Source organism: Cucurbita pepo, chromosome 14 (assembly GCF_057944985.1).
Source record: "Cucurbita pepo subsp. pepo isolate OVF chromosome 14, ASM5794498v1, whole genome shotgun sequence".
NCBI classification, from domain to species: Eukaryota; Viridiplantae; Streptophyta; class Magnoliopsida; order Cucurbitales; family Cucurbitaceae; genus Cucurbita; species Cucurbita pepo.
In genome coordinates, this window is record NC_141811.1 from 3,172,371 (window position 1) to 3,193,727 (window position 21,357).

The window sequence follows — 21,357 nt, forward strand, 5'->3', positions numbered from 1 at the left end:
AGGGGACAGTGACACCTTAGAACATGAAGTTCAAAATACACCACCAAATCAAAGGATGTTATTTCAGAGATAAAGTAATCAGAAGGGTCATAAACATGTAAACAATGAATACCATCTATCATTACTAATAAAGGAGATTATTTGTTTAACATGTAATCAAAATTTCCAAACAAAAGTCAAGAAACGAAATTTAGCTCTAGCTGCCCAACTTAATGAACATTGGTATGGACTAAACAGATAAACACAAATGAAAGTATATGACATAAATCTGAACAATCAATATCGAAATGAAGCACGCGACAAACGTATAAAACTTGAGTTTTTTATAGCCTTGACGATACACACCAACTGTAACAAAAAAATCACCCTCCATGTATAAGCAAGCACATGAAATTCTAACCAAAGAGGTCTACTCAGCCACAAAACACAAGTACTATAAAACCCTATAAAGTACAACTCAGCAGGCTTGTAATTTGGTGAGAGATTGAACCATCATATAAGAATACAGACATCCATACAGAATTAACCTAAACAAAGTAAAGTTCAACCGCTTCAGATTCACTATACAACATGTTACCTGCCCACCAAATGACATTCAGATCTTTTACTTTGAGACTAATAGGATTTCTGGTTTCTTATCTTTGCTGGGTGTATTAGCATTAGAAGAAGAATTTGCTGATGCTGCAGCCTTTGCAGCCGCACGAGCTCTGTTGTCAAGTTGAATGAGACTGCGAGTTGCCAATATTACCTGCGGTACCAAATCATGAGATGCCCTCGCATATAAACACCTGACAGCAACTGAAGCGGCATCCTTGACATCTTGCGAATTCAAAGGAGCCAGTAAACAATGTCCTAAAATTCTAAGCACTGGCTGCAAAAGCTCCCACGGCAGCGGAATTCTGAACCTCTTAGGTTCTGGATCATCTGAATTGCTCCCATGTTTCTCAATTTGTAGTTTACCCATTTCTTCTGAAACATCTTCTATCTCATCCTCAAACTCCAACGCCCTTTTCTCCGAAAACCCACTAATTTCCAAATCATCCTCTTTATCAAACTCTCCCTTGCAGCAACAATCTTGCCCAGCCCATGACGCCGCAGATCGGCAGAATTCAAGCTTCGACCAGCTCGGCATATGCGAGATCTGCTTGTAATAGCAATCAAGAGCAACGCCAACAATGCAAGCTCTTTTGGTTGACTTCACCGCGTTCTGTGGTTCAAGTGAAGGGGAAAGAACCCCAACAGACGGCCTGGATTGAGCTTGGGCAACAGAATCGGGCTTATTCCGAGGAGAATGGTAGAGAGAAGGCTGCGAAAGATCAGGAATCGATACCAAAACAGGCTTCCCAGCCCGAGACTTAACCTCAGAGGAATAAAGCGCGAGAAGTACAGCCTCAAAGCCAGCGAGGGAAGGGAGAGAAGGGGAATCGGAGGAAGTAGAATGGACTCGAGAAAGGTATAAGGAGGAAAGAAGAGGAAGGAAAGAAAGAACAACAAGGCGGAGATGGGGATCGGAAGAGAGAAAAGTATCGTAAAGCCAGTGGCAAAGAGGGTCAGAACCAGATCCAGCGGCGGAGGAGGAGAGGGCAGAGGAGATAGCGAAGTAGGCATCATGAGATGATAGAAGAGAGAGGGCCGGGCGGTCGGAATCGGCGACGGAGGAGAGGAAAAAAGAATCGGAATGAGGGGGAAGGATAGAGGAAAGGACATGGATACGAGAGCGAGCTTTGGAAACGGACTCCCACCAGGAGTGCATAGGGTCGCTGTCGGCGGTGGCGGTAGCGGTGGTGGCAGAGACGGAAGCGGAGGGATTGTGAGCAGCGGTGGTGGAGGAGGAGGAGGAGGAGGGGGAGGAGGAATGGCGGTTGTTGAGGGAGGGATTCCGGTGGAAGTCCATTGGGTGTAAAGGCTTCTAGTGCTTCTTCTTCAGTGGCGTTGATCTGAGCCCCCTGCCTCCAGGGGGGCGACGAAGCCAATGGGTCAATCGTGGAGACAAATACACAACTGATTCCTACTTTCGGATTAACACTTCTTTTATTTTTTTTTTTCAAAATTGACCTTCTACTTTTCAAAAGTCTCAAATTTGCCCTCAAACCAAGTTTTTTTTTTTTTTTTCTTTTTTCCCCTCTTTATTTTTCTTTTTCTCAAATTTGACCTTCTATTTATTTTTGTTATTGCGTTAGCCATTTCTTTTGATCCTTCAATTTTAATTTAATTAAATTTTAATTAATGGTTGAACACTCACTTTGAGAGGAAGCATGTGATTGTAAACATAGATGTCGTCTCGGGTGATGATCCTCAATCCTCGTTGAGTATGTGTAAGGATAGTATTTTACCGCTAACAGATATTATCTGTTTTGTTTTAAAATGTGTACTAGGGAGAGATTTCCACACCGTCTCCAACCAATGAGGCAGATGTTACAAAATTTGTAGTTCTCACGATAGGTAATTCGAAATTTCAAAAAGAAATACCAATTATCAACTACAATGATGCTAAATCATGGTACATAGTTTTTGTAGTTCATAAAAAAAAATAATAATAATAACTTAGAAATAGAAACACGAGGCATATGAAGTCATAAGATTTCCTCCTATCCTACACGCCACTTTTAAACTCCTTTTGGCATGAATGGTGTATGCGAGGAAGTTCCACGAAGAAAAAAGGAAGCTTACCTCAGTCAAAAATTCTCTCACCTGTTGAAAACAGCAAAAATACAATAGAGCTAAGAACGCAGAGCAGCCCCGGTATGGAGAAAACTGCTCTCCAGCTTTCTGGACTTGAGAGATCTGAATTGGCAGCCTTCGCAGCTTCCAGTAGTTTTCCAGTTAAATCAACCCCGACGATACCAGCTAACGTACCAGCAGTGTTCGAGACTCCCATGACGATACCAGCATATCGAGGAGCGATATCCATATGATTCACAGCAAATCCTGCTCTCCCTAAAGCTAAGAAACCAAGAGCCACAGATGAGCAGAAGATAGCCCCACCAGAAGTTCTGAAGATGGGGATAGCCATCAGTGCCATTGATGCTACAGCAAAGCCTATGGTATTCAAGAATTTCCGGGTTCGAGTAACAGATAGAATTCTTTTAGTGACCAAGTAATCAGCAGCTATCCCACCGACATTCGAGAATAAGAACATGTTAAGATAAGGCAACATCTTAGAGGAACCCATCTCCTGGAGGCTAAGTTGAAGACCAAGCTCAAAGTAGGTAGGCAGCCAGTTCATCAACACATATAAAGCATAATGGAAGGTAAAATTGTTTACCACGATTGCCCAAACTGGCAAACTCAACAAGATTTTCTTCCACGGGATGTTTGAGGTTCGTGTTGAAGTTCCTCCGCTCTCTACTCTTACTTTCTGGTTTCCTTTGATTGGCAGCAGGGGTTCACCAAAACCTGCAGCAGCAGCTTTGGGATGTTCGGAACGTGGAGGGTCGGTTGCATACTTGAGCCAAAGCACAGACCATGTGGCACCTAACAATGCCTCAGCAGCAAATACTGACTGAGGCCCTCTATACTTTACCAGGCTAGGAAGGATAAGCATGCCTGCAGCGGCACCTAGGTACATTCCAGAGGTTGTAAGAGATACAGATCTTGATCTTTCATGAGGAGGAACCCACTGAGCTAAAACAGTGTGGATTGAAGGAAAGATGAAACCTTGAGCCACACCGACAAGCAACCGAGCAATTACCAAGACCATCACCCTACTCGGATCCAGTGGAACTAATGCACAGGTAAGGGACCATAAAATAAATGAGATCAGAAGAACCCTTCTACCTCCAATTTTTTGAGCAGCCCATCCTCCAGGAACCTGGGAACAGGCATATCCATAGTAAAATGTTGAAAGAATAGTGCCTTTGCTTGATTGGTCTACCCCCACAGCATCAGCTGCAAAGGTATAAGCAATCGAGAAGCCAACACGTTCCACGTAACAAACAGATGTGCAGATGAAGGTTAAAAGAACAATCCAATAACGCTTCGGAATTTTCATTATTGACATACTTCACCAACAAATGTACGCATGCTTTCAAGAACCTTTACTGTTGAAGATGGAGCAAAATCGCCCATGGGTCAGAGGATATTGAAAACTTCATATCTTTGAACAGTATCTAGAATTCTAAAAATGGCCTGAAAAAAGGAGAGGAAAAATATAGGACATGAAACATAAAATGGAAACCAAGTTCTTATTGTGAACAAAATAATTGCACCAAATCAACTACAAGTTACTTTGCACATCAAGGAAAACTAAGCAAACAGTACGTGTCGCACGTTCGTAGGTGATAAGAGAATGTCTCGAGCGAGAGATGAAAGGACACATTTATTTTGAGTCTCACTGCACTTTTCCTCTTAGAAGAACCAGTAGAAAGGATACTACCAAAAGATGGAAATATAGCTGTTCTACCTTTTGTTAATATTGTTCATCTCTTACTTGACTATAACTTAAGTATGAATAAGAAAGTTACTCATTACTTCTCTGCTTAGAAAGAAGATAAGTTAGCACAATAATAGACTAATGGATGATAGATGACTTCTTTCCTCAACGTTTCATTTAAACATTTCGTGTAAATCGATATTGTAACCGCTCAAGCCCACTACCGCTAGCAGTTATTGTTCTCTTTGGGCTTTCCCTTCCAGGTTTCCTCTTAAGGTTTTAAAACGCGTCTGTTAGGGGAGGTTTCCATGCCCTTGTAAGGAATGTTTCGTACCCCACTCCAACCAATGTGAGATCTCACAATCCACCCCCTTGGAGGCCAGCGTCCTCGCTGGCATACCGCAAGGTGTTTGGCTCTAATACCATTTGTAATAGCTCAAGTATACTCCTAGCAGATACCGTTCGGGGTGGATACCATTTGTAACAGCTCTGATACCATTCGGGGCGGATTGTGAGATCCCACGTTGGTTGTAAAGGGGAACGAAAACCTCTCTTTAGTAGACGAGTTTTAAAACCTTGAGGGGAAGCTTAGAAGGGAAAGTCCAACGAAGATAATAACGGTGGGCTTGGGCTGTTACAGAAATATTCCTATCAACAAATGGATTCATTGGCAGATAGTATGATCTTATTCAACACCAGATCTAAGAATTGCAAAAATCATCATTTAAACCCTCTCTGATCAGTAAAGTCGATGGAGTGACTACAAACACATTCATCGAAATCTAGCAATGTGGTCCGGATTTACGAAGAAATGAGAAAATTCCTCTGGAAACGAAAAGTAAAACGGCTCCAGAAAGTAGTAGTGGAATGAATTAGAGGAAGTGCACATCGAGTGAAGAACAAGGACTGAAAAGACACTAAAAATGAAAGATAGTTCATGCTCTAACAATCTAGATTGATCAAACAGACGATTCCTAATCGAAGCGACAAACAAGCAGAAAGCAGACATTGTAAGGGAGGAGAAATAAATCCACGAATTAAAAGTAAACCTCAAGGACGAGGAACAATTGCAGTTCATACCTAAAAATGGTTCCGATTCAGCAGAGGAAGAACACAATTCAAGCAACAGAAACCCAATGCAGAAACGTGGCTTCCAGCAGAGCCAAAACCAGCAAGTCAACTGAGCTCGTTGAATGCTAGAAGAATTCGGAAGCAAAATTGCACTGTGAAAGAACCATTCGAATTCACGTGCAAAAACGCGGAGAAAATAGGGGTTTAAGCACCGCGATTGGGCTTCTCTAGGGGAAAAAAATCAAATCGAAATTGCGACTTTCATAAACAAATTCCAAAAACCCCGTTCAAACCCCGACCCAAACTTTCCCACCTCTTTTACCTCTCAAACAAATCCGGCACCATGCGATAAAGACCCCCCACCGGCGTTCGGCATAAACAAAAGAGCACTGATCGGAGGTATGGCCGGCGGCGATGTCCGGTAGTAAGGAAGAGATAACCGGCGGCAAGTTTTTCTTCCTTTTTTTCGTTTTTGGCACAGAGATCTGATTAGAGAAGGTAAGGGTGGGGCAGAATTATAGGAATTGGGCCCCTTCTCAGGAATCGATTCCCCATGTCTTTGAAGCCAATCCGAGCGAATAAGGCATTAATTTCCATGGTCAAGATCGATGCTTTCATACTCCACCTCCTTATGTATTTGTTCAAGAATGAACTGATGTTGTATTTCTATATCATTTATTTATTTAGTCTAAACTTCAAAAAAAAAAAAAAAAAATTAAAATTGACAGATATACTAAATACAAATTTATATATAGTAAATAAATTATTTTTTTTTATATATAATTTTAAATTTGTTAGAAAGTATTAGATACTTAAAAAGTAAGATCGAAATTAATAATTAAAATATTAATGATAATAAAGTCATTATGGAAAAGATTTGGAAATATTGATGGATAATATCTCCAAAATTTTTATAAATACACCTAATGTATATTTCATTGCGAGTATAAATACTAATAACGAGCTCTATAACTTATTTTAAAATAAAAACAACTCAATCATTAATTTAAATATTATTTTAATTTTCAAATATACTTATTTTAAAATAAAAACAACTCAAACATTAATTTAAATATTATTTTAATTTTCAAATATATTTCTGGACCTACTATTAGCCCGACTCCCTTTGTTTATCTAGAGTGTCATGATTGATAATAGAAAATTCAATAGAAAATTCATTTTCTGTCGTAGATAAAAACATTTCATCAATATATTCATAAAATTGGCAGTATCTGTTATATCTTGTTCAACTCTGTTCTTAGTTTATGATACAGAAGATTCAGAACTAAAAACTCAACTGAGCTTGTAAACTGAGAATCTGTAGCTGAAGAGAAGGTTGAAGCCAAGAACAGCTATTATAACCCAATGGCTAGATAATCAAAAGGCAGAGTTTCACTGGAAAAACATTTTGTTTTTGTTTTTCTTATCAAAATGTGTAACGGCCCAAACCCACTACTATCAGATATTGTCCTATTTGGACTTGGGAGAGGTTTCCACACCTTTATAAAGAATGTTTCGTTCTCCCTCAACCGATATGGGATACAATCCACTGCCTTCAAGGCCCATTGTCCTTGCTGACACTTGTTCCTTCCTCCAATCGATGTGGGACCACTACCAAATTCACCCCCTTCGGGGCCCAGCGTCCTTACTGGCACACCGTCTCGTGTCTACCCCTCTTTGGGGAACAGCCTCATCGCTGCCACATCGCCCGGTGTCTGGCTGTGGTACCATTTGTAACTGCCCAAGTCATCGCTAGCAGATATTGTCCTCTTTGGGCTTTCCCTCTCGGGCTTTCCCGTCTACTAGGGAGAGGTTTCCACACCCAAAAAGGGTGTTTCGTTCTCCTCCCCAACCAACGTGGGATATCACAAAATCTAAATCTAATCTAATCTAATCTCTCAAGAAAATAAAGAAAAACAAGACAGGAAAGGGCAAACGACTTGATGAATATAAGAATATGTACTCTGGGATCTCCAGAAATCAAGATACAAACACTGTTCTTGTATGACAAAATCTAATCCTGAGAGAATAAATTGTGAGAATTCAATGATTCATCAAATTCAATCCATCAAAGTGATGCAATATAAATTTATCAGTAGAGAAGGAAGGGATGCCAATAGATTTATGCAGCATCACTTTATGAGATCAAATTTGAAAAATGAACTGAATTCTTAAAAATTAAAAGAGTTGTTTGAAGGAGGGAGGAGAGTGGCAACCTATTATCTCTCCTGCATTGTGCAACCTTGTTGGTTTGTTGGTAATTTTGATTAGCAACCCCTCTACAAATTTTGCTTAAACTCAGATATGTGATACAAGATGAACAGGGAAGAAGATTATGATAAAATTATTTTTTTCCAGCAAAAAAAAAAAGAAATGAAAACTATATGCACAAATGTGATATATGTGTGTGTATGATAGATATACACATATATCACTTTTAACTTACAGGAGGGGGGCTTCCAGAAATCATCTTGGACCGGACAATTCATCGGGAGGAATTTCAGCAGTAGAGTCGAGAATCCACGTTGCACTCGGGTGGGGATTGCGGCTTACGTCTTGATGAAACCGCTCCTCTTTCTGCCATTCTTCCCATCTTTCAGCTAAACCATCGCCCTCGAGCATCCGTACGACCTCTGACATCTTAGGCCGCTCTGTAGGAGTTCCTTGTGTGCACAACAATGCAACTTGTATAAGCTGCTCGACTTCGTCGTCAGGATATTTTCCCGCAAGATCGGGATCAACTAGTGTTTCCAACCTCTTGTCTTTCAGAAGTCCTTTCACCTGTAAGTTCCCCAGCGTGAAAATAAAAATGGATACTTCCATAGAGTCCAAGCTACTTTGTATGCAGATCAAGTAACTACAAAGGCTGAATGATACAACTATTAAGGCATCCAAATTCATACCCGTCTATTTCGATACTAAGGAGATGAACAAATACTTCTTACGACGCCTTAATGACGTACTCCTAAATGGTTGAGGAAGCAACCTTGAGAGATACTGATAAACTAAATTATGAAAACCCTTTAATTTATTGTACTTGTATGAAGTTGTCACGCTTTAGTGTACTAAACTAATAAACTAAACCATATATTCATAGGTGCCAAAATATTAATGAAGAGAATCCAAAAATATTGAGGTACGGCAAAACATACCCAATCAAGAAGCATGACATCATCATCATTTGCAAGCCGGGCAAGATCGAAGGCTCTCTGTCCAGTTATGAGTTCAAGAAGCATGACTCCATACCCAAAAACATCGGTCTTTTCAGAAGATTTTCCTGTCGAAAGGTACTCGGGCGCTATATGCCCAATTGTTCCTCGTACAGCAGTTGTGACATGCGTATCTTTGTAGTCCATGAGTTTAGCCAACCCAAAATCACCAACAACGGCTTCATACTCCTCGTCAAGCAAAATATTTGCAGCTTTCACATCGCGATGAATAATCTTAGGATCACAATGATCATGTAGATAAGCAAGCCCCCTTGCCGATCCCAAAGCAATGCGTTTTCGATTCAACCAATTAAGTGGAGGCTGTGAATCTCCACGTTCTGCAATAATATAAAACCAAAAACAAAAGTATCATGCGAAAATTCAGCATGTGCTATGAATGTGCAGAACATGATTTTCATTCATTGATCTCGCAGTATGTAATATTTTTTTCTGACTGCAACCCTATTCAGATGTTTAACATCCATAATATATATACAGTATGCTATGAAACAGTACCTCGTAAACACGATGCTACACTTCCATTAACCATATATGGGTAGACCAGCAACCGTTCAGTGGGTGTCATACAAAAGCCACGTAGGCGGAGCAGATTACGATGCACAGCCATACTGATCATCTCTACTTCTGTTTGGAATTGCAGCTCCCCACCCTGTGAACGTTCCTCTTTAAGTCTTTTAACTGCCACTAGAGATCCATCAGCCAGCCGTCCCTTATAGACCTTGCCAAAACCACCCCTACCAAGAATATGTTTGTTGCTAAAATGATCTGTTGCAACTTGTAGTTCACGAAGAGAGAACCTCTTGAGCTGACCAAGATGAACTTCCGGATCCTCTTCGGCTGTAGAAGAATTGAAATGGAATAAAGAATCCTCTAAAATGACGTAGGAACATAACATTGTTATAACTTTGCTGCTAAGTACACTGACCAGGTACATCAAAGAAATGATCTTGTGGTTTCTTCCGACGCCACAGAGCAACCGCAACAGCTGGTGCAGCAAACAGTAAAGCAGCAGCAGCAGCAACTCCACCAGCAATAGCTCCAGTGGCACTATTGCCTAAGGCCATGCACCAAATTGAACAGAAAGATAATAAAGTCATAGAAAGAAGCCAAAGTTAGAGCAAGTCATAGTTTAATCAACAGTGACAAATGACCATATATATCTTTCGTTCTGTTTTTAGAAACAAATTTTTGGTTGATAATTTAGAAGTAACAACAAAAACAAGAAAGTAAACTTCAATTAAGAGAATAAAGCCAAAAAACCCAATTCATAACAAAATTTACGCAGAAAATAAAAATTAATAATAATAAATAAATAAAAGGTTTCGTGTTGTATAGTCGTTGCTGAACAAAGAAAATGAAGAACGCTAAGCAACAGCTTTATTTATATTTAACTACACCCATCTATCACATCACTCAGATTGTTCGTCTCCTAATATCTTATGGGTTATCTCAAACCATATTTCCAAAATAAATTCTTTAACCACATAAAAACTTTTCTTCAAATGCCAAATTTGAACAGTCGAGTATTGACTATAGCTATTTGAACACGTTTAGTATTGTAAATGGCAGCTAGAAGAACACAGGAAATAATTGTGTTCTAAAAAAATGAACAAGGCATATGGTACAGAAGTAAATAAGAAATAATTGAAGTTAAAAGATTACAGTTACTGCCAGCAGGACAGCTAGCTGAGCAAATATAATTGAAGTTAAAAGATTACAGTTACTGCCAGCAGGACAGCTAGCTGAGCAAATATATTTACTGCTTCCATGTGTTTTCACTTCATTCTAAAATGATTAATCAAGTATATCCCTCATATTTTTAAATTGCTAAAATTTATTATATATTAAATTAATGTAAATAGTAAATAAAAATATAAAAAAGAATATCCCCTTCGAAACAACTTCCTGATGAAACAACCACAAGAAAATATCGGAAAATAGAAGTCAAAATGTACTGAGCCAATGACGCATTTGAAGACCTTAAAGCTTTTAAGAGGCTTGGGAACACACACACACAATAAACAAGAACATCAGTAACATATGTGATAACTAACCTGATGAGGGGCTTGGTGAAGAAGGTAAAGGAGGTGGTGGTGTACGTGCAGTCGATTCATTAAGAAGATTATGAGCAAAACTGCATGGAGAAGGATTGTCAGCAACTCTAATGAGCTACTGCAATATGATAAAGAAGACGAATAATACAAATACAAAGCTTATTACCTGATAGGGGTAAAAAGAGAAAAAGAACCATTGACCGGAATATCTCCAGTTAGCTGGTTGTATGAGAGATCCCTGCAGTACAGTTGAATGATAATGTTACCTAAAACAGAAAAAGAGCAAGAATTACTGGTCCTTAGGATAAATATTATTCATATTACTCACAGGACTTGCAAGGATTTAACATTAGTTAATGACATTGGAATCGTTCCCGTTAAGCTGTTGTTGTTAAGACGCCTATTTTCACATATGAAGAAGAAAATCATGTTAGAGATCCACTTAATAGTGAGTTCAAGAAAAGCACAGAAATATAACAAAATAATTGGGGGGGGGGGGGGGGGGGGGGGGTATAAAGCAATCGAGTTGGGCATGATCGAGCAAGAATGACACTTTGACATATAACTTACGAAGCAGTAATTCAGATTTAGGGATGACAAAGGCATGATGTAAAGTAAAGCAGAAAATACTTTTGGAAGTACAACATTATTTTTTCCATCGTAAGCTGGTACAAAGCCCTCCTCTTTTCAGTCACAAACGAAATGCTTCCATATTTGTCATGATAAAAGCCACTTCATAGGAGAAAGCAGAGTTCCCATAGACATCTTTGATTGGATGGAGACAAATATACATATAAAGCATGCAGTGAAGGTGGATGTAGATAATACCAAAATGTATATTCTTTCTCTGGTCTCTTTGCTTGGAAGTAAGCACAAAGAAAGCCATTATGCACTACCCTCATTGTAAAAAATTAGAACATTAAATTAAAAAACATGTATAAGGTAGATGTGCTTGATTCCAACTAATCACATCTTTTTTACGAATAGTTAGAATAACACACATCTACTTTATACATATTTTTCAAATCTGACATTAATTACTACCAAGCCGAAATAAAAGTTAACTACTCTCTTGAAATTTTTTTTCTTCTTCCTAATGAAATCACATTACTAGTTAAAGATTAAACAAAACAAAAATTCATTCTCAAAAAAGTAAATAAAACAGCTAGACCACGTAGCAAAAGCATGAGGAAAAAAGAAGAAAATATAAAGCAGACGCTAAACAAGATTACTAAATGGGGAAAAGATTAAGGATGTGTAACCATACAGGAAACGCAGTTTTCCAAGCTCCCCAAGTGTGACAGGTATTTGACCAGTTAAATTGTTCAAGTAAAGGTCCAAGCTCACCAAGTTTGTCAAAAGCCCAATTTCTCGCGGAATTTCTCCAGTAATATTGTTACTATATAGTTCCCTGTCATATTAAACGAGTTCAAATTATTTGCAACAAAGATAATTATCATAAATAAATTGCATTCCTCACTTTTCCTTTATAAGAATATCCAGTCACTTGGATCTTTTAGATAGTTTCTATCACTTCTTTCTAATCCAACCCTTGATAAAGGCATAAAGACTAAGATGTGTAACAATTATGAGAAATGTAAATCATGAAATTTGGTAAACTAGATGAAAAGATAACCTTCATCAATCAGAAAAAAATAAATAAATAAAACACAAGTAAACTTGATCTATAAATTCCTTGAACCACCACAACCCGGCCAGGAAGAGAGAGGAGAGACAGGGAGAGACATAATCAAGATGGAGAATCAAAAATAAAAAGATCAGTGGAAGCCCAAATTGTTGAACACTCACAAATATTGCAAACTCGGAAGATCACCAAGTTGTGGAACTAACGTGCCAGATAGATTTGCATTTCCAAGATCACTGGACAAATAAAAGGGAAAAGATTGAGGGGCAGCATTCACAATAATAAATTCCAAAAACAACATTTGTTCCAAGCTCCTAGTAGGCGTAGAAGCTTACACTCGAGTGACACTATTATCACTGTCACAGGTAACATGGAACCATGTGCAGGGATTAACAAGCGTAGGATCCCAACTCTGCAGTACACCGTTAGGATCTTGTAAATTTGACTTCAATGCATTCAAAGCATCGCCTGCCCCCATGAAAGTTCATAATAGTTAGTCTAATAAACAAGCACGCACATAATCACAGCCCAGTTCATGCATTCAAAACTTTAACCAAACATGAAAAGTTAAGGGATAAACAAACAAACTTGGTACAATGGCGTTGCAATCTTTAGAAAGCCAGTCTCGAACCAACAAAACTTCTTGTTCGATTAAATTACCAGATTGTAAGGTTTAGCCAATAAATTAGCAACATACTGAAAAATCTCCAGCAAAAAACCTAAACCATGCTTCTCATTCCAAACTGTGCATTGCTATCCCAAAATGTAATCGCATGTGTCGACCTGTACTAAAGTTATGTGCAATATAATGGAACCAAAAGAAAAAATCTAGAACTGTTTGATTTGAGCTATGCCCAGATTGCTAAATAATTCCCAAGCATCCTAATCTACGTATCAGATTTCCGGGCGAGCAAACAAGCGAAACGACACAGATGGGTCACATTCATATTGTCATTATCAACAGCATCAAATGGTCAAACAGAAACAAAACTGAATGAGCAAAGATTAGCCACGCGGATGAGAAACAACGAGAAGTTGAAGAAGCAAATACCTTCGGTATTAGCAGAGAGCAGCGAAACAAAACCGAGCGTCAAAATGATCCACAGAGAAGACGAAGAAGCCAACATCCCCAACATCAGGCAGACCAAAATCAGGCACTAAAATCTACACTAGAAACAAATTCACATAACGAGGCAGAGGGATTTCGAAGGAGGAGGAGCGCAAAGAGATCAATCAAAGCCCAGCAGAATCCTCGAACCAGAGCTCCGCCCTCGTTAACCAAATGATTATGAGGGAAGCTTCGAGGAAGCTGCTGAAAACGTAAGGGAGCCCCGTTGACCGCAACAGGACCAATGAGAGCTGAAGTAGAGAAATGAAGGAAGTGCTATAGGGGAAGAAAAAGAGATGACATTGGGAATATGCAGAGGTTGGAGGGTTCCATAAGGAAGAAGCTGAAATGGGGTAAAGAGAGGAGGGAGAATTGCAGAGAAATTGGGATGGGTTGAAATGAAACGGAAGAAGAGAAGGCTTAAGGGCTTACCTTTCTATTCTGTCATTGTTTTGGTTTTTGGTTTTTCGTTTTATTTTTCCATTCTACCGTTTGAACGGTCAAACCACCTTCCCACCGGCTACCGGCTGCCAGCCCCGCCCTTATCCCTTTTTTCCCCACCGGTGTTTTCTTCTCTTCATCTATTGTGGGTTCATTCTAATAATTGGACTGCAAAATTTAATCAACATTCATGTTTTTCTTATATATATATATATATATATATATATATATATATATATATATATATATATATGAATTTATTAAATATATTTTAGATATAAAATGTGATTTTTAATCTAAATTAGTTTTATTTTATTTTATGAAATTTAATTAAGGAGTAAAAACAAAATGAAATTATGAGCATTTAAAAAATTCCAAAACCACCAAATAAAAATGCCCTAGGGAAAGATTAAACAAAATTATTTAAAAAATGGTTAATTAAATTAATTTAATATGGTAAATTACAAGTGTATTGTTTTAAAATTATTTAATTAGACCTTCCCTCCTAGAATTAACAAATTTATTGAAAGTTAATTCAAACTCATATATCTAATAAATCAACTAATTTTTTTATATAATTAAACACAAAATGGAAAGTTAACTACTTTTTAAATGCAAAATTCCAACATTTGACTTTTAAAATAATAAATACAAAATTCAAACGTTTGACTTCAATATATTTTATGTCTTATAAACGACACAAAACTCGAAGTTTAGAAATTAAATTTGTCGATGAAGAATAAAGCTCGAGATTAGCATGTGAATATTTGTAAATGTCCACTTGGAAGCAACAAATGCGCATGGGAATGGAATTGCTTTTCAAAAAGCATATTTTAGAGTAAGAAAATAGAGAAACCAAAGATGTTGGAATAAACTCACTCTCTTCTTCTTTTGGTAGAAAGAACTTTAAATATTCCTTTTTGACCGTCGCATAATTGCTTCAAAAGAGACGCCAAATTCAGCATTTACAAAACCAACCAACCAATACGGGGAAGAAGACTGCTTCTAAAAATATACCAAAAACATCTTCCGTATACAAAAAGAGATATCTATGTCATTCTGAACCTCTGCAGTCTTGTATTATTACACAAATATAATTATATGCACATCATTTCTTCTATCTCATCGAGAATCAGATGACGACGGCGATGGCGACGACGAGGAGAATGCTACACTTTTCCCTTTCTTATCTGCCTCACCTGCTCCTGAGCTTTCCTCAACTTCTGGTTTACGGAGATGTTGCAGCTGATTCTGTAGGATCTGTTGGAAAACATGAAATTTTGAATTTCAGAAATCCTCAACCTCTACTAAAACTAGTTTGAATGAAGTTGTCAATGACTTTGAAAGAATTGAACGAAGAGCCGTATTTACGGTGAAAGAAAAGAAAAGAGAACGAATGAATTTCATATGCTTTACCTAATAAATACAAATTTATATATTAACAGAACATCTCCTTAAGTATCACAATTTTTTTTTTTTCTTTTTAACTGTTTATGGTAGCTCATTTTCAAACACCCCAACGGTAAACCACGAATATAAAAGCAAAAAAGTTGGCTTCTCGTCGTTGAACATCAGAGGTCAAGGAAACAGCACAAAGGGGAAAACCAAACAACGCTGAGAATCAAGTACCTAAGCACATGTCATGACCACAATTCAATATTTACTCACGGCCATGTGCATACTAGTAAACTACTGTTCACATCATTTGAGTTTTTTTTTTTTTTTTTGGTCCCCTTGAAAAACTGAGCTGAAGAATATACAGAGAGGCCCAGGCAACAAGAGCACAAACGAAACATACACTGACCAAACAAGAGAGTTCATTGGGTAATGATATTTTTTAATGAGAAAAAAAATGAAAGAATACAAGGCAACCCAAAAAAACAAGACCACAAAAGGGAGCCCAACTAGAGAAAAAGGCTCCATCAAGAAGAATGAGACCCAACTAGATAATGTTGATGCAACAATTAAACAACATACCTCAATCTGTTGCTGGAGAAATCTTTGTTGAGCTTCAAGATGTAAGCCTGATACATTTTGACTACTGCCCAATCCGTCCGTACTGCTTCCAGTACCCTCTCGTGGCTGAAAAGGAACAAAAAGATTCTGGGGAAATTGAGTGAAGGACAGGTTGGAAGGGCCGCCAGTAAAAGAAAATTGTTGTGGATGTCCATTTGGTTCTATGTTATTGGAGTCAGGCAAAGGTCTTTCAACCTGAGGAACTACTGCATATCCAGGAGACCTGTAAATAAATAAAATAATTAAAAAAATTTGTCATACTCTTCTCCTTTTGGTGGGTGCGTGTGTGGGATGTTTGCAATAAAAACGCATACCATACTAATGTGCTCGCACAAGGATAAACATATGATTTCTCATATACAGAAGCTGCAGCCGCAGCAGCTCGGACTCTAGCCTGATGATGGCTCAAATTATCATTAGCAACACCTGTATCACTCGTACCTTGCGCGGATGAACTTGTGGTTCCTGCTCCTGTTTTCAACAGAAAGATCAGTCATTGCATTGTATCCAAGTTCCAGCATGGTATAACCCCATATTGAAAAATAATCAAGTAAAACCATCAGTTCAATGATTTGAGTAAAAAACTTCTATTAAAGAAAGCAGATACACTGAAGGGAATGCTTTAAGAATGCACCAAACAACAAAACATTTTAATCCAAAACAATTAGATCATGTAAACTTGGAAATTACTTCTACACCTTATCTAAATTACTCCTACACCTTTTCTAACACAACAAAAAAGTTAAAAACAAAACAAGAAAAAAATGAAGCGCCCAATTTTTACGGAGGACCAGAGGCCCAGTTCAAGAATAATCATCCTTCTCAAAGAGATATGCTAAAGTTCATAGCCGGTTCTTCAAACTATTTCCTTTTGAAGAGATTGAGTTGTAGGACAAAAAAATATAAAAAATAAACGACAACTTCAAGGACAGTCTCATAAGAAAAACAATCATGAATACAAAAGAAATAATAATAGAGAAGAGAATAGAGAGAAAGTCAACAACCATGAAATGAATTGTGAGAGAGACCCAAATTTCAACTCTTTCACACTGATAGGGAGGTATATATATGGAGAAGACTTGGAAATACTATACTGATGCTTATTTTTGCATGGTTATTAATGGTCTAGATTATTTAATAGTTTTGAAACGTTAAACCAAATTGGGTTACTAGATGCCAGATACAAAGCACCACTTGTAAAAAAGAATCAGAGATGCAGGGGAAGCATTGCACAAACAAGATACTAAAAAAGCATTGCACAAACTAATTCGTGGGAGACAAGGCAGGTGGAAAAGATATTTTCCTGTCCCTAGAACATTGAGAAGATTCATATTTCCTATCTTTAGGTTTCTGAATGAAACATAAGCAACATCAAAGAGTACTCTTTTAGCTTAGATCTTCTGGATCTTTCATTCTTTTCCTTAGTCGAAGTTTCAGTTTCCTCAAATGAAAGATTCCAATAAGGTTCACAACCAGATGAAATATACACGGAAGAAATTTATAAACTTATCATAATTGTACAAGATGTAGGATCCTTTAGCCAGGCAGTAAATTGAAATGAATTGAATTCTTATTGGTGCAATTACCTTGTTGGTTAGCATCAGATTGTGGTCCATGATGACCGGCTGCTGTGCTTGAACCTTCAGGTGGTACAACAAGGGCTCTGCAGGTTGGGCAAGTATGTTGTCGCTCCAACCAGGATCGGAGGCAATGGACATGAAAAAGATGTCCACATACTAGTTTCTTTGCAACTGTCATCTCTTCACGACAGATAATGCATGTTGCATCACTTCTACAATTGCATAGAAGGAATTTTAGTAGCCAATATAAAAGTACTGGAAGCATAAAAGAAACAACAAGTTGACCAAGCATGTACACACGAATTGAGTTCTTCAGGCGTTGCATCGGGAAATCGATCATTCATGTTTGAAGTAATCTTTCTGTAACGGATGTAATCTGCAATACGAATCCTAAAATTCCTAAAGATCTCATAGAGCTCTCGGATCAAGTGCAAAGGCACACCATAGGTCCTGCAAGAGCAAAGTCAAAGTCAGCAAAATCAAGATGTGAAATGGGGATGAAGTTGATATGGATGTAACTTCAACTTTTTAGGTTGAGGATTGAACCATCAACCTTTGGGATAGTAATTGACTTATTTAGAAAAACAACTGCCGCTTTCAATCTTAAAAGAGGAAAGAAATTAAGAACAACGACTGATTGGAAATAAATGAAAAGGATATCCAAACAAACAACAAAGACCATGTCAGTCATAAGACACTACTGTTATGACTTATGAGACTTCTCCCACAATTAACATGAGAGCAAAATACGACAGCCATTGATACATGTAAGGACACAAATCCCAGTAACCACATTCGTTTTTTATTGGTTTGCATAGTATTTCTTTAGAAGAACCAATGTTCTACTACTTTAACAGTTGGGCATACGCAATATGAGCACATATATGCAGAAGAAATTAATTCTGAACTTCCAGTTCACAAGAACGAGATAGCTTAACAGGTGTAGCTAGAGTACTTACATGAAAATCACAAGAAAGAAACACAGGTACATTGACAAGTGAAGTAAGTCTCGGATAAGTTCCAAGTAAAATGTATAGACGGGCTTCCTTTCCCATTGTCCCTCCATGAGTACATCACTGACGTAGAAAATATATTTTACAAACGTTGACACAGCCGTTGTTGCAAGAATCATATACCTGAAAAACAAGTCATTGACTTTATTTTATGATGATATAAGAGCTTCTAAGGGTCATAAGAAAACATCATAGGATATTTGAAAACTTAGCTCTAGCAAACAAAGACTACAAGATAGTATTCCAATAGCCGCAATTCTCCACTAAGAACTTAAATAACAAATATAAACAATAGTTTGTGAGTTCATCTAACATGTCCTTGGCATCTCTGACATTCTAACCACAGATAATGCCTTGATGAAATTTTAGGGTACCAAACGTTCAATAAATTTCAAATCTATGAACATCATAATTTAAACTGGTATAAATATAGAATCAAGATATAGACCAAATCTCATGACCAATTATAGGTTAAAAATCCCATGATCAATTGGAAACGCTTTTTGTAATCCATTGGATAGGACTTTCCTCTTGTAATTTCATCATATCAATGAATTATTTATGTTTGTTACAAAAGAAAAATAAAAAAGAAGAAGAAGAAGAAAGATAATATAACATACGGTGGAAAATGACAACTTACTCAAATGAAAAGAAGAGGGAAACCGAGGCCTTCCTTGTCTGTATCAGAGATTCTATCGAATTATAAAAAAACAGACTATCTAGAACAAAGAGGAAGCCTAAGAAGGAAACTATCCGGATATGAGACAACAACGGCACCGATGGAGTGGTTTCCATGTATTCAACCCTCTTCTGAGCCAACCAATGCAAAGCTTTGATCAACAACAGAGCCGTAACCATACCAAGGAATGAAACAGAAAAATCTTGCCGGAAAATAGTTATGGCAAAGAGGATTTCCATCAACTCCTTCCATGATTGCTCGTTGAGCCTCTCAACCTCTGCTTCTCTAAGAGAACCGAGAAATATTTTTTTTGTTAGCTGCCACAAAATGCACATGATGACTAGACCCATATTGAGAAGAAGCACTAGATTTATCTTGGAAGTCGACAAATAGACCAGTGCTGGGTAGAACTGGCCTCTACTGTTGAAGGCATGATAGATAACCACTATGGTTGCAATGAAACTAATCCCCGCATATGTTTGCAGCTTCATCATTCTCGACTGCACTGCCATATGAGAAGTTGAAATATCAGCCAAATGAAACAATATATGTGATGCTAAAATATCATCGGTACCCATCCTAAAAATACAGTAAATTAGTTATTTGTACGTAAGACATTTAAATTTAGAAGTAATGCATAAAAAGCTTTGACAATGTAAGGATTTTCCTTCTCCAAGTTATCCGAGCTTTCCTGGATTGGCTGAAGGAAAGTAGGGATTTTTCATTGATGAAGATCTTCTATAGGAAAGTTCATTCTCTGGTTTCTATCTCATGGACTTCAATGCCAAAGGCTATAATAATTTCCATTTTATGCTTAATTCCGAGATTTGATAACAGGTCGTCAATTACATCTCATCAATCCATAGCGCCAGCCGGGCAAGGCATTTTATTTTCCCTCCAATTTTTTCTAGCCCCGACGTTTCTTCGTTATTGATTCAGGCCGTGTAATGTTTTTGCAACATGATCAGATTAAACTTGGTAAACCAAAAACTCGTAATCTTGATGTTACAAAACCAATTGACTGAGCAAATCCAAAGATATCAACAGAGAAGTTGTTTTTTAAAATGAAATCTTGCCTGATTGATCGGCGTCTACGGCTACCTATGGCCGGCTGGATCCCGACGCTAATCCAATTCGGAGACGATGAAGATGAGACGAACCAGAAATTTTGCAGAATAGGGAGAGCTGAGGAAGAACCAATGTGAAATTCGATGTTAGGTTTTCTCTTTCAATACTTTTTCCGATGAATTCTCAGATGACATGGTCTTTCCAATCAACATCCGCCACGTATGCTCGCAGTCAATCCAACTCACAGCTCTGAGATTTTGATAAATAACTTTTAATTTTAAGTTTAATTTATTTATTTTTTTTCACTATTTTCCCCCTTTTTCCATTTTTATAATATATTCACAAATAAAAAAAATTATAATCATATTTTATGTTATACTTTTTGTATATAAATGGTTTTCTTTTCTAATTTAAAACACCCACAATTTCAAGTATATTATAAAAAATTTGTGTATCTAAAAATATTTAAATAAATAAATATTTGAATCGTCAGTCTAAATAAGTTAAAACCCTAAATCAAATATTTGATTCGTTTATTGAGATGTAACGTCTTGTCACTCAAATTACGTATAAATACATGTTTATAAAACTGTGAATTATTCATGAGTTATTATCCTTCTGATATGAACCAAAAGACATCAATCGTACAAAATACTTATCCTTCTGATATGAACAAAAAGACATCAATCATACAAAATACTTCAATTAAGATGTAAAGAAAATATTGTTGAAATCATCCAAAGATATTTCGATTCATGCAACATTGAAGAAAAATAAAGTTTCATGTTATAAATTTTGGGTGGGTTACAATTTAGAGTAATTTAGAGTTATTGTATTTTATTAATGTATTTTACGACTTTTAATTCACACTTTATGTTACAATTACATAATGGTTAATTATGAGTACGAATGTTACAACTTTTGGAATGTCTTTACTCGTTTCATGTTGAGGCTATATAAAGCCATATATATATTGTATTTGTAACAGACTTGTAAGATATAGTAAAAGAAGCATTGGTGTTTTTCTTAGTCAATGGCTAAATTCCTTTGCAATTCTATATAATTTAGGTTGAATCATTC

General features: G+C 37.2%; 4 protein-coding genes across 9 annotated transcripts; all 4 read right to left on the bottom strand.

Moving 5' to 3' along the window:
• Positions 1–302: 302 nt before the first annotated feature.
• LOC111809964 (hyccin) lies at positions 303–2,011 on the bottom strand. Its single transcript, XM_023696462.2, has one exon. The coding sequence runs from the start codon at positions 1,892–1,894 to the stop codon at positions 605–607; it is 1,290 nt and encodes a 429-aa protein (XP_023552230.2). The 5' UTR covers positions 1,895–2,011; the 3' UTR covers positions 303–604.
• A 451-nt stretch (positions 2,012–2,462) lies between these two features.
• Positions 2,463–6,056, bottom strand: LOC111809965 (putative anion transporter 5). Of its 3 annotated transcripts, none has more exons than XM_087117425.1 (2): positions 5,766–6,056; positions 2,463–4,128 (listed from the first exon to the last, which is right to left on the bottom strand). In XM_087117425.1, the coding sequence occupies exon 2, from the start codon at positions 3,998–4,000 to the stop codon at positions 2,672–2,674; it is 1,329 nt and encodes a 442-aa protein (XP_086973551.1). In that variant the 5' UTR covers positions 4,001–4,128; positions 5,766–6,056; the 3' UTR covers positions 2,463–2,671. The 3 variants fall into 3 exon arrangements, with proteins under 3 accessions (XP_086973551.1, XP_086973552.1, XP_086973550.1); XM_087117426.1 differs by having other exon boundaries at positions 2,463–4,040; positions 5,453–6,056; XM_087117424.1 differs by having other exon boundaries at positions 5,453–6,055.
• A 1,316-nt stretch (positions 6,057–7,372) lies between these two features.
• Positions 7,373–13,935, bottom strand: LOC111810885 (BRASSINOSTEROID INSENSITIVE 1-associated receptor kinase 1). 3 transcript variants are annotated; one of them, XM_023697712.2, is made up of 12 exons: positions 13,424–13,935; positions 12,708–12,840; positions 12,537–12,608; positions 11,995–12,138; positions 11,056–11,127; positions 10,894–10,965; positions 10,728–10,807; positions 9,599–9,727; positions 9,169–9,510; positions 8,596–8,990; positions 7,890–8,224; positions 7,373–7,722 (listed from the first exon to the last, which is right to left on the bottom strand). In XM_023697712.2, exons 1-11 carry the CDS (start codon positions 13,506–13,508, stop codon positions 7,910–7,912), a joined length of 1,839 nt encoding a protein of 612 aa, XP_023553480.2. In that variant the 5' UTR covers positions 13,509–13,935; the 3' UTR covers positions 7,373–7,722; positions 7,890–7,909. The 3 variants fall into 3 exon arrangements, with proteins under 3 accessions (XP_023553480.2, XP_023553479.2, XP_086973549.1); XM_023697711.2 differs by having other exon boundaries at positions 7,373–8,224; XM_087117423.1 differs by lacking the exon at positions 11,995–12,138 and having other exon boundaries at positions 7,373–8,224.
• An 848-nt stretch (positions 13,936–14,783) lies between these two features.
• LOC111810887 (ERAD-associated E3 ubiquitin-protein ligase HRD1B) lies at positions 14,784–20,446 on the bottom strand. Of its 2 annotated transcripts, none has more exons than XM_023697713.2 (8): positions 20,286–20,446; positions 19,171–19,714; positions 18,477–18,653; positions 17,818–17,967; positions 17,524–17,729; positions 16,252–16,408; positions 15,899–16,160; positions 14,784–15,181 (listed from the first exon to the last, which is right to left on the bottom strand). In XM_023697713.2, the coding sequence occupies exons 2-8, from the start codon at positions 19,701–19,703 to the stop codon at positions 15,044–15,046; spliced, it is 1,623 nt and encodes a 540-aa protein (XP_023553481.2). In that variant the 5' UTR covers positions 19,704–19,714; positions 20,286–20,446; the 3' UTR covers positions 14,784–15,043. The 2 variants fall into 2 exon arrangements, with proteins under 2 accessions (XP_023553481.2, XP_023553482.2); XM_023697714.2 differs by having other exon boundaries at positions 19,171–19,709; positions 20,286–20,445.
• Between the last annotated feature and the right edge of the window lie 911 nt (positions 20,447–21,357).